This window comes from Pelophylax lessonae (assembly GCF_965119305.1).
Source record: "Pelophylax lessonae genome assembly, chromosome: 8".
NCBI lineage: Eukaryota > Metazoa > Chordata > Amphibia > Anura > Ranidae > Pelophylax > Pelophylax lessonae.
In genome coordinates, this window is record NC_138775.1 from 213,391,886 (window position 1) to 213,405,002 (window position 13,117).

The 13,117-nt window shown below is 44.8% G+C and overlaps 1 protein-coding gene across 1 annotated transcript in view; it reads right to left on the minus strand.

Annotated features, from left to right (window-relative positions):
- NUF2 (NUF2 component of NDC80 kinetochore complex) overlaps positions 1–13,117 on the minus strand; it is a 66,236-nt gene that overhangs the window by 10,740 nt on the left and 42,379 nt on the right. Inside the window, exons 10-13 of the mRNA XM_082264888.1 lie at positions 9,794–9,931; positions 9,183–9,323; positions 8,910–9,085; positions 4,210–4,345 (exon numbers count right to left, since the gene is read on the minus strand). Of these exons, the coding sequence (XP_082121014.1) occupies positions 4,210–4,345; positions 8,910–9,085; positions 9,183–9,323; positions 9,794–9,931 (591 nt within the window). The remainder of the gene's footprint in view (positions 1–4,209; positions 4,346–8,909; positions 9,086–9,182; positions 9,324–9,793; positions 9,932–13,117) is intronic.

Below are 13,117 nucleotides of genomic sequence, written 5' to 3' on the forward strand. Positions count from 1 at the left end.
TAAAGATGGAGCGGGATTCCGCTTCCACTTTTCGATCCACCGGATCCCTAAAGGACGGAGCGTCCTCCAACGGGATAACAGTGGCTTTATTTAGTCTGGAAATCGGTTCGGACGATCCCATTCTTCTTTAATTAGATTACCAAAACATTTGGGCAAGGGAAAAACCTTCGCCATTTTGGTAGGCTTGCTGGTACCAAAGGGAATTTCAGTGTCAGCTACCTCTGCCGGTGAAACCTCAAGATTTAAGGTTTCCCGGACAGACATGACTAGTGCGTCCACCAACGCTCCGCTATGGCGGAGGCAGAAACGTCCTCCTCACTGTCTGAGGAGACCGTACCCGAGACAGCAGCCCCAGCAGAGGGACCTGCAGCTGCAGTGACAAGCTCAGTATCCGTATCTGAAGTGTCAGATGAAATAGGGGTAGGCGGGGGTCGCTTTCTTGCCCCCCGTCCCTGACAGGCCACCTCCACCCGGGATACCAAAGACTCCAAAACTGCTAATAATGCATCAATCACAAGTGGGGCACTGGAGGGTCCTGCGGCCACCTCGAGGGGATCAGGTGGGGATACATGTGTGGCAGGGTCCATGATTAATCCAAGACACTTGCCAGCAAACAAACAAACAAAAAAATGTTTGCAAAGAAAAAAACTTTTTTTTTTTTGTAATCCCCCAGCGCAACAGCGCCCCTCAGTGTTACCTGCTTTGGACCCCACAGAGAGAGAGAGAGACCCCAAGGCTCACCACCTGATGCACAGAAGTTTCTATCAACCTGCTCTCAGCGCTGTCTCTTACAGACAGGAAGTCTTTTGGATCCTTTTCCCGGGGGTAAAAGAGGCGGCTCCGCCCCTTTACACGCCTTCCGGCGCCTCCCATGCTACTCCTCGAGGTAGCTGGTCACTTCCAAAATGGCCGCCCCCATACTGGAGACACGAGGCTACGCCAAGATGGCGGCCCCTGTGGAAAGATGGCAGCGGCCTGCGGAAGGTAGTTTATCGGCCTGTGCGGCCTGCAGGAGGTGTGCGGCCTGCGGGAGGATGGCGGCCTGCGCATGGCGGTAGTCCAGGCACAGGCATCGGCCTGTATTGCAACCTTATGTATAAGGTAGGATGCCCTTCTTACATGGCCATTCTAACAGTAATGCCAGCTACTGACTTCCGTCACGGTCCCTTTACAGTGCCCACTCATACAGTGACTTTCGATAGTCAGCTCCCAAACCAAGCCTCCTCTGTTATAGGATAGAGGGGGGACCCAGGATCATGAGTGTGCGATCATCCCAGGGAGGGGCCCGCATCCACCCACAAACCCGTCAGGGGGAGAAGGGGAACATTTTTATTCACCATACCGGAACAGGCGGGCGCAAACTCCTGACAGAACCCCTCTCCACCGAGGTGGGGGGGCTGTCGACCAATACGGACGCCGTGACTCAGTTTCCAACTGGTCGTCGGCGTCCCGGCGAGACGTTTAACTCGCAGGGTCAGTCCCCGTCCAGTGGGACTCTGTCGCGGCCGACCCAGCGCGGAGCTAGGGCCTGCACGCGCTTGTAGGCTGACTGGGGTGACCACTGGACCTCAACATCCAGCCCGTCGCCCAGTTTCAGCATACTTGCTTGAAGATCTCACAGGAACAACTGGAGAAAAAAAGCTGCCTAAAAATTTTTTTCTAAAAAATCTTGCCAGGACCAAAGATCCCAGCAAGGAACTTAGGTCCTTACTCCTGACTAGACAGAAAAAAACTGACTTCCTGTAGCAGAGAGAGAGAGGATATACCCTCTGGGACTGCCCCTAAGGTGTGGCCAGAATGTTTTCTTTCTGCCTAGTCCTACTCCTGTAGAAGGCAGCATAACCCAATTTGATATTAATCTAGAGGACTGCGTCTGTCAATGAGCTACAGAGAAAGAAGTTTATGCAAACATACTCCAAACAAAGATCACTGGATCTAAGGGGTTAGCTACGGATCCATCTAAAACAGTAAATGGTCTAAAAGGATGGTACCCGAGCCTCGGGAAGCAGATACAAGGTTTTGCCTGTAACACTGTCCCTTTTAGGCGCTGGACCCTGGGATCCAGACCTTTGGAATACCAAACCCCAAAGGCGCTCCGTGCAGGGTGCTCTACAAGTCCAAGGCTGTGGCCCCTCTTATATGGGGGACCCAGTCTTTGAAGGTCTCCAAGACTATGCTCACCGTGAAGGGGGAAGATTGGATTCTTGCTTATAGCAGTTTCCTGTGGCATGACTGGTGAGTCCATTTTAAATATTTACATAGCAAACAAACCTTAAAAGGTTAAAAATGGCAAAATTGTAAAAATGTTATGCACTGTTCCCTTTATAAGATTACAGAGACTTGTGCCAAGTGTATTTCTGCTTGTAATTACATTATTGTAGCAGGTTTATGCAAAGTATGTTTAAAGCATATTGTTACACTGTTTCTTACCCTGAGCTGATCACCTGAAAAGTATCAGCTGTGACAAACAAGATTCAGCCTAAACTGCTCTCACCCCCATTGGTTTGTTGTGTTCGCCCTGGCGCATAAGCGTCCGCATGTTCGTCTCTGCCTTGATCGCATGTCTATGGCATAGGCTTATTCGTGCGCGCGGGGGAATCTTTGCCTTTAAGTACAGGCGTACGCCGCATGGTGGGCGTGTTCTAACGTGAGTTGGCGTGCACGTGGGCGCCACGCACCACACCGCACATGCATAAAAGGGTGCGTTCTGCAAGGAACTGTCTCCAACACACTAGTCTGTCGCAAGCTGAAAGGGACACAGAGCAGCAGCCGCTGGGTTGCTGTGGGTGTATGGAGTCACTGTGGGTGTATGTTACTGGTACAAATGTGTCCTGTATCTTAGGATAATCAGTGTTGTGTTGCATAAGGCTGTATAAGCTTGGCACAGACCTTGAGTATACTTTAAAGGTAGTACCTTTAGTTTGTCTTGCTATAAAGCAATGTCTGCCCGAGAAAGGGCTGGAGGGAGCACAGTTGGAACGGGCACTATGATGTCAGCGTCAGGTCTTGAAGGTCTTAGTCGTGCTTCCACTGTGTCTACTCCTCCTGAAAAGCCAGAGGCATCTAGCCAATCTGAGCCATTACGGTTGTCAGGCATAGTAGCTACTCTGTGTACTTCTGCTACAGCCTATGTTACCAAGGACGATTTGGCATTGGCCAGCCTAGAGGGTAGGATTGCTGACATGATTGCAGCACCACATGGAGGAAAAAAGCGGGTTAGATCTCCCTCTCCTGAGCCACCCCCTGAATCAGTTCAGGATTGGGTAGAGGATGTGTAAGATGTAGCTGAGGGTGACCCTATAGACGATAAAGCTGGAATTTCCACTTCCGGGGAGTCAGAGTCATCTCTAATAGCCTCTCAATCCCAGAGATTGTTTATTCAGTCTCTTGCTGAGATGGCCCGGGCTGAGTTTAAACTTCTGCCCTTAGAGACAACTGAAACCTCTTTTTCCTTCATGGGCTCATTGCGCCCTCCTCAGAGTCCTCGGTCATTTCCCACACATCCACCCTTGGAGCAAGAAGTGTATAACGGTTGGGAACATCCTGATAGGATGTTTGTTCCTCCTAAAAGGTTTTCATTTTTATATCCAATGGAGGATATGTTTTCTAAAAGATGGAAAAATCCCACTGTGGATGCAGCCATTTCTTCGGTTAACAAGAAATTAACCTGTCCTGTGGAGAATGCCCAGGTTTTTAAAGATCCAACGGAAAAAAACGTTGGAATCTTTATGGAAAGCCTCCTTTGCGGTTGCAGGTTCTGCAGTACAACCAGCAGTAATAGCCATGAAAGTGGCCAAGACAGTTCCTTCTCAAGGAGAGTCTGTGGAAGATCTGTCAGATCTACCTCACACTTTGTGTTTCACAGTAGATGCTCAGACTCAAAAAGAAGGAGGGGGTGGGTCCCCATCGGGAGCTTCATTAATTACTGAAGTTCTATGCAGAAGCTATTAACTATCTCAGCACCAGGAAAAAAGGAACGGCATCCCTGCAAAGAAGATTTCTCCAAAATTCAGCAGTCTGCACAGCATGGGACATTACTAAGTCAATAAAGATGAATTTTTTTTTTTTTTTAACTAAACCACATTTAGGAAAATGCATGCTTTATTGAATAAAGCCATTTAAAGCCAAATTAATAGAGTTGCCATAAAACTGGAGTCAGAATTGCCACCCCAGCAGGGCGATGACATGCTCAGCAATGCTAGAACATACCTCACAGGTCCTCTTTAGTTTTTCTGCTCTTTCAAGGATCTGTTCTTTTTTACTGTTAATCTGCTGTACTTCTTGAAGAACATGCGACACACGCCCACCCATAGCTTGTCTCTTTTCTTGAATGCGACTACAGATCCTGTATTAAAAAGGAGACAAACAGGTAAAACATAGGCATTTTTATACAAGGGCAAACTAACCTGTACTCCTGAAAACAGCTAAAACCAAATAATAGAACAAGGAAGTTGTTTTATCTAGCCAAAGGATTTGTATTGTTTACTCATCCAGTCCTAAGATTTAAACATCTATGCCACACAGCACACACCCAATTCACAAGACAGGAAACCTGATTTTTCTCTGCTGCACGTCAATAACACTTACAGACCTTGTCCCTCTTCTACCTCGATATTGCACAGTGAAAGGAAAAGCAGCACACTGATCAACTCCTCTTTATGCTCTCTCTTCCTATCAGCATACTCATTACACTGCTGTGCAACTGATTGGCCCTTAGTGCTGCTTCTCCCTTCCCCAGCCCAAGCTTTGCTGTACAGGAACTGCAAGAGGCTAATAGCAAGTAAGGGACTTACTCCACTTGCATTTAAAAAGACATTAAAGTGCCACTAAACCCACATCATAAAAAAACCCATCAATAAATGGTGTATCACATGCTGTTCATACTCAGTCACTGAGATTCCTTTTCTGTATTCTGCAAAAAACATGGCTGATCCTGCTTTTCTCTATCTTCCCCTTATGTTCATGTCCCCAATGCAGAGCACCTCCTCACATGCTTAGTTTTTGTGGATTTCTATGCTTAGCATTTCCTCCCTATCACATCTGAGCAGCCCATGTGACTATAGAGACACACATGTGGGTGTATACACAGTGGTAAATGACAGCTAAACAGGGGGTGGGATATTACATGTAGAATAATGGTAGCTTCACCTCCTCATTTTCTAAGACATAATCTGGAGGGGCGTTGCACAGCCTGTGACTGACAGTAATCCACCCACACCATGGTATTGCCAAAAATAAAGATTTGATTTCAAATATATATTTGTATGATGATTTTAAACAGTTTATTTACAGTATCTCACAAAAGTGAGTACACCCCTCACATTTTTGTAAATATTTTATTATATCTTTTCATGTGACAACACTGAACAAATGACACTTTGCTACAATGTAAAGTAGTGAGTGTACAGCTTGTATAACAGTGTAAATGTGCTGTCCCCTCAAAATAACCCAACACACAGCCATTAATGTCTAAACTGTTGGCAACAAAAGTGAGTACACCCCTAAGTGAAAATGTCAAAACTGGGCCCAAAGTGTCAACATTTTGTGTGGCCACCATTAGTTTCCAGCACTGCCTTAACCCTCTTGGGCATGGAGTTCACCAGAGCTTCACAGGTTGCCACTGGAGTCCTCTTCCACTCCTCCATGACGACATCACAGAGATAGTGGATGCTAGAGACCTTCCGTTTGAGGACGCCCCACAGATGCTCAATAGGGTTTAGGTTTGGAGACATGCTTGGCCAGTCCATCACCTTTACCCTCAGCTTCTTTAGCAAGACAGTGGTTGTCTTGAAGGTGTGTTTGGAGTCGTTATGTTGGAATACTGCCCTGCGGCCCAGTCTCCAAACAGAGGGAATCATGCTCTGCTTTAGTATGTCACAGTACATGTTGGCATTCATGGTTCCCTCAATAACCTGTAGCTCCCCAGTGCCGGCAGCACTCGTGCAGCTCCAGACCATGACACTCCCACCACCATGCTTGACTGTAGGCAAGACACACTTGTCTTTGTACTGCTCATCTGGTTGCCCCTACACACGCTTGACTCCCATCTGAACCAAATAAGTTTATCTTGGTCTCATCAGACCACAGGACATGGTTCCAGTAATCCATTAAGTTAGCCTGCTTGTTTCAGCAAACTGTTTGCGGGCTTTCTTGTGCATCATCTTTAGAAGAGGCTTCCTTCTGGGATGAAAGCCATTCAGATCAATTTGATGCAATGTGCGGCGTATGGTCTGAGCACTGACAGGCTGACCCCCTCACCCCTTCAACCTCTGCAGCAATGCTGGCAGCACTCATACGTCTATTTCCCAAAGACAACCTCTGGATATGACGCTGAGCACGTGCACTCAACTTCTTTGGTTGACCATGGTGAGGCCTGTTCTGAGTGGAACCTGTCCTGTTAAACCATTGTATGGTCTTGGCCACCGTGCTGCAGCTCAGTTTCAGGGTTTTGTCAATCTTCTTATAGCCTAGGCCATCTTTATGTACAGGAACAATTCTTTATTTCAGAAACTCAGAGAGATCTTTGCCATGAGGTGCCACGTTGAACTTCCAGTGACCAGTATGAGAAAATGAGAGCTATAACACCAAATTTAACATACCTGCTCCCCATTCACACCTGAGACCTTGTAACACTAATGAGTCACATGACACTGGGGAGGGAAAATGGCTAATTGGGCCCAATTTGGATATTTTAACTTAGGTGTGTACTCACTTTTGTTGCCAACAGTTTAGACATTAATGGCTGTGTGTTGAGTTATTTTGAGGGGATAGCTAATTTACACTGTTATGTTATACAAGCTGTACACTCACTACTTTACATTGTAGCAAAGTGTCATTTCTTCAGTGTTGTCACATGAAAAGATATAACATATTTACAAAAATGTGAGGGGTGTACTCACTTTTGTGAGATACTGTATATTATTTGATTTTACTCTGTATTCCAAGGGCTGTATTTTTTAATTTTGAACATGTGACCAGCAGTAGATGACTAGAAGCTCCTCCTGCTTATGTTTCCCTGCAGACAGCCTGAGAAAGATCTGGGTCATATGACAGCTGTATATCGATTAGGAAAAAAGGTACAGTACTTAGATGTTTTTTTTTTTTTTTTAATAATCACAGTGCCCCACATGCATAAATAGAAAGGATTATGTATATTAAAAAGAGTGTATGTTCAGTATCACTTTGATGATGTATAGTGCATGATATACATCATGATAGTGCATACAAAGCTGCATTCGTTTTTGGTTTTTCTTTAAGCCTGGAGTTCAGCTTTATTCAGTTCATGAAGGTTTCAGAAACAATGGAACAGCACTGGCCATTATAGGTGTGGTCAGAGCAACGAAACTGTGAAAATTTAAAAAGTGTACCTGCAGTTTTAGAAAAATTATTTTTTGGAAAGGGGAAGGGAAGGCACTGTAATTTTTTTTTAAGATGAAAGAGCTTGTTGTGCTTTTGCCCATTTAAAGGCAGAAAAAACAGCATCTGTAAAAAAAGACAATATACCCCTCCACTTCCCTGCTCTCCAGCCATTCCATACAGCTCTGCCTCTGTGCTCCAGGTATGGGGTAACAGGTACAGTGCCTTGAAAAAGTATTCATACCCCTTGAGATTTTCTAAATGTTGTCATACTACAACAAAAACATTGTAAACTTATTTTATTGGGATTGTATGCGATAGACCAACACACAGTGGCGCATAATTGTGATAGAGCGTGGCGTGCATTTAAGCCCCCTTTATGCCTCGAACACACTTTCAGATAATCGTACGACTTATCGTTCGCATTTTGTTGCATGATAATAATATTGAATTCAACAATGAGTACTTAGCGTATGATTTTTTTCGTACGATTCTGGAAAAGCTTCCTGGTTGCGTAGCTACGTATCAGATAGTGCAAAACAAAAACAATGGCAGCCAGGCCTTTTCAGGGTTATTTTTGTGTTTCTGATCATGCGTGGTCTTTGTCTATCGATTTTTAGCGGACGCATACTGTACTGATTAAACGATTGTCGCTCGCTAGGCTACAGTACAACAGAAGTTTTCGCGTTTGTCCTTTCGGTTTTGTTGGACGAACTGTGGTGATTGGCTGTCAAAAGCTGTGTACCAACAATCAGATTATCGTGCGATCAAGTCGGAAGCGATATTTTTTCGTACGATTATCTGAATGTGTGTACGAGGCATTACTCTGATAACTAACTAAAATCTAGTGGAACCAATTGCCTTCAGTATTCACCGAATTAGTAAATAGAGTTCACCTGTGTGTAATTTAATTAGTATAAATACAGCTGTTCTGTGAAGCCCTCAGAGGTCTGACCAGTGCAAGGGAGCCATGGTAACAAATACATCACATGGAGGCACAAGGGAATTTAAAAAAGACTGAAGGCAAGATATAATCGTTTATACATCTCCATTATTATGGGCAATAAAAAAAAATAAAAAAAAAAACTTAAAAAAAGTGAGGAAAATATGAAATACTGCATATTAATATTTTGTGTTCTAATATTCAGCCAGCAGGTAACACATTTTTTCCAGCCTGCTGTTACCCCCTGTTTTAAAAAGCCTGTTTACACATCTCAATAACTCAAGCTTAAAAATGTGCACACCCAAGCCTAAGTAGTGACTCAATCCCTCCATCTATAATAAATAACAGATAACACAACTGTACCTTTAACAAACCAGAAAAAAGAGACCCCAAACCATTAGCATTTCCCTATAAACATGACACTTTAAAAATATACTAAAACCTTCATCACTAGAGGAACAAAGGGCAGCGTCTAGCTCCCCTGTCTTCCAGATTCGCAGCAGTATATGTATTAGTAATACCTTGGTGCGCTTTGAAGACAGATGAAAGCCATTAAAATGAAGATTTTAGGCTTTGTTTCCAGCTCACTGGATAAAAGTCAAAAACTTACTCCGAAATGTCTTTCTTTCTCTGCTCAAAGTCCTCTTGATTCTTTTGGTTTTTAATATCCGTTTTTGCAAGCTTCTCTTTTTTCATTAGAATAGTTCTTTTTAATTGTGCCTCTTCTGAGGTTACGGACTTCAGATCAAGCTTTTCTTTTACATTTTGTTCTTCCTCTTGTCTAATCTGGAAAATATGAACAGTGACTGCTGTGAGCTATAAAGAAAGGGAATACAGCCAGTTTATTAATCAATGACACACAAAATTCACAAGTATAAGGTACCTCTTCCCGAATCTTCTTATACATTTCCAGATTGGCCTCCATGCTATGCAACTTCTTATTATAAGCTTGTGTGTCTGGTAGCCACAAACTAGCCAGGGTCACCCTTTCCCGGTAATGTTCATACTTTTCTAGTGTCTCTAGCTGTATAGAGGAAGACAAATCTTGTTAGGAGCTTTATTTTAACATCTAGTAAATATATATAGGCACCCATAGGTAGAAGAGATTATAGATGGTTCTACAGTCACACATCAAGAATGTATCAAGATTCGGAATTTTGAGGATTGTGTGAGCACTTTTAAAATTGGAGAGGTATGACAGTTTTCACAACTGAACTTTGACCTGAGATACCCATGAAAAGAAGAAAAAAAAAGAAAAAAGGAACATGTATAGCTGTGCACTGCGCATGTGCGCAAAAAGCATACATTTTCAAGAGTAAATGACAGAACTCAGTCAAAAACCGTCAAAATTTAAATTGGTATAAAGTTTACACCTTATGGGTTTTTTAATCCTTTCAATTGCACTGGGTGTAAGATGGGTTGATGCAATCCATCGCCATGAAAATATATATCCTTCCTACTTAATACATGGTTAGTGAATCTGAACAACCTTACCTTGGCCCGCTTGACTCTGTGGACATTTTCCTTCATCCTCTCAGTTTTATCTTTACGTTGTTCTGGCGATTCCACAATTTGGGATTTCATGCGTTCCTGGTCCTCCTTCATTGTAGCAATAGCAAGCTTTAACTGGTTCTGTGCCACAAGAAATTACTTTAATCAATTTATATTGCTTATTCACAGGCTGCACAGATGACAATAGGGGACATTTATTATGGAAGCTAGCAACACAACTGGTCGCAAATTAGGCTGTGTCTCATTTCGCAAAGTCTTGGCAACAGATTTAAAGACCTGTGTGCCTGTATTTCTAAGCAGGCAAGTGTGACTGTTTTCGAAGTTAGGACAGATTTATTACTAAGGCTGGCCATACATTATCCAATTTTATTGTACAATTTTCCTTTAGATTTACCAAAACCATATCTGAGGTAAAAACTAAACACTTTCAATTTGTATGTAATCAGGCAGGCCCTTTCACTACATAGCTGAAAGGAGTTGTAAAGGCAGATGGTTTTTTTTATCTTAATGCATTAAGATAAAAAGTCTTCTGTGTGCAGCAGCCCCCCTCAGTCCCCCTAAGACTTTTAACTCCAGCAATGTTGTAGGAATGTCTCAGGACTCCCCTCCTCATTGGCTGAGACAGCAGTGCCATTGGCTTCTGCTGCTGTCAGTCAGTCAGCCAATGAGAATAGAAAGAGGGCGGGGCAGGGCCACAGCTCCGTGTCAGAATGGACACACGGAGCTGTGACTCGGCTGGGGTGCCCCCATAGCAAGCTGCTTTCTGTGGGGGCACTCAACAGGAGGGAAGGGCCAGGGGAACCAAAGAGGGACTTGAGAAGAGGAAGATCTGGGCTGTTCTGTGCAAATTCACTGCAACAGTGCATCCAAAACCAGCATCCGGCCAGTAGGCCGCGGCCAAAATTTTCGGCTGGGTCCAGCCACGTGCGGCTCAGGCCCGCGGATGTGAATCCATCCACTCCCCAAGCCAAACACAACAGCCGGGAGCTCCTAGGACCACCCTGCCCAGGTCACTAACTCCCCAGGGTGACGAAGGACCCTTTTGTAACCCCCAGGGTGCGCCCGGAGAAAACCGGCCAGCAGCAGCCCCAAAGGAAGCCCCTCTTCAGAGCACATGGCAAAAGGTTGGGGAGAAGCAGGGGAACCTGGAGGTCCCACCGTCCCAGGGAGGGGCCCACGTCCACCCCAAAACCCTCAAAGGGGGGGGCAACTACTTACCATACCGTGGAACCGGATGGGCACCGCTCTGGACAGATCACCTCTCCACTGGAATGGGGGTGCTGTTGACCAGGAGGAACGCTGCGACTCAGGCCGCAACCAGGTCGTATGCTTCCTCGCAAGACGTTAACTCGCAGGCCAGCCCCCGTCCAGTGGGGCTATGTCACGGCCGACCTACTAGCGCGGAGCTGAGGCCTGCATGCGCTCACTGGCTGGACTGGGGAGACCTTAACGATCTAGAATATCCAGTCCATCGCCCAGTCCAGCAGTCTCACAGGAAAAAATCCAGGAGAAAAAAATTCTATCCAAAAAGAAAAAAATGCCAGGACCAGAGATCCCAGCAATGAACTAGGCCCTTACTCCTGACTAGGCAGAAAAAAACGCTACCTATAGCAGAGAGAGGGAGTATACCCCCTGGGACTGCCCATAGGTGTAGCCAGACTTTTTTTCCCCTCATCATCACGTACAGCATTCATATAGCTTATAGCATGGCACCTTATGCCCTCCCTTTGTTGGCAACTATGTTAACACAGAATTCCTCCAACTGTGTGATGTGAAATTCATAATTGCCCAGTGTGGGAGCTGTCAGTTTAGATTAGAGAAGAAGTTTCAAGCCAGACAGCACTTAAGTATAAAAAATTTACTTAGCCATCCATGTGGGTCTTGAAAAGTCAGAAACATGCTCAACAGAGGTGATGTCAACTCTCATTTACAAGGTTACCTTTCTAGTTGCCAATGGAATATCCCTGATAAAGGAAGGTCTTTTGAAGAGCTGAAAGTGCCAGGTTGAAAAATTACTGGAGGCGGTTTTGGGGGGTGTCGCTATATGAGTGACACCTTATAAAAATGCCTTTACCAAGGCATATAGCCTTTGGAACAGGACCAAAAAACCTGTGATTTATTCCTTGATGGTTTATCCAGACTGGACAGCAGAAAGCTGAGGATCCTTTCGACAGTATTTTCTGGGATTAAATTTTCTTGCCTTGCAGCAAGCAAATTATGCTTTCCATGTGTGATGATATATCTTGCATGATATTCTAGCTTCCGTAGGAATTGCCATATCAGAAAGGCCCATATCGCCTAGGACTTTAGCTCCAACATGCATGCCATTAAAGGCAGCAATCATAATGCAGGGTGGTAAACCTGTCCCTGGGACAAAGGATCTGGTAGATCTTGGAGAACTCATGGGGCATCTTCCAGGAATCTGATAAGGTTGGAGTACCACAATCACTTGGGCCAGTTTGGCGTGATAAGATTTGCTGGAATGCCCCTCATCTCACTCTGTCCGTGTAGATGAGGAAGGAGTTACAGAGGAGGAAAGGTACTGATCGCACATAGCTATCAGAACATCCACTGCCATTGCCAGAGGATCTCTGCTTTTAGATAGAATGTGAATTTAGGAACTAGAGAGGCCTGTAGGACTGCTCCCTTTGCGCCTAGGAGCTGACATACTGCACTGCAACTGAGGCAACACATATAAACACCTTGGTTACTTACAAAGCAAGCCAGAGGTGACTAAGTCAATGTTGGCTACAGCAAGGACAAACCAGTGCGATACTTGCAAGTACAGCAATGATGGTATGGCTATCTGAAATTGAAAAGGCAGTAAAAGATTATGTACAGTGAGCATGCAACACCGCAGTTAGTGATGCAGCTCGTATTTCTCCTTTCTGTGAAGCATTGGTAAAAACACTTGCGGGAGAAAAATGAAAAGTGTGCAATGCTCAGAGAAGGCTTTGACCAAGAGACTTGCCATAGTCATAGTTCTGGAGACCACTCTGTGGAAAACAAGCACAGTACTAGAGTATCAGAGAGTACCAAATGCAGAACCCAGAGATCAAAAGCCACATTCCAGAAATGTTCAGCTTACATGGGCAAACTCCAAAAGGAGTCATCAGGGAATGGGTCACACCAGAGAATTTACCACAGCCCCGGACCTGTACACTAGGTACCCGAATAGCACAACAAGTTGGGTTCAGTGTCAAAGGTCGCATTACAGGAAAGCCCCGTTCAGTCCAACAGGGTCTGGGTATGGCCTCCGAGGCGGTACCAAGGATTAACTGATCCGCAAAAGGAGCACAGTAGAAT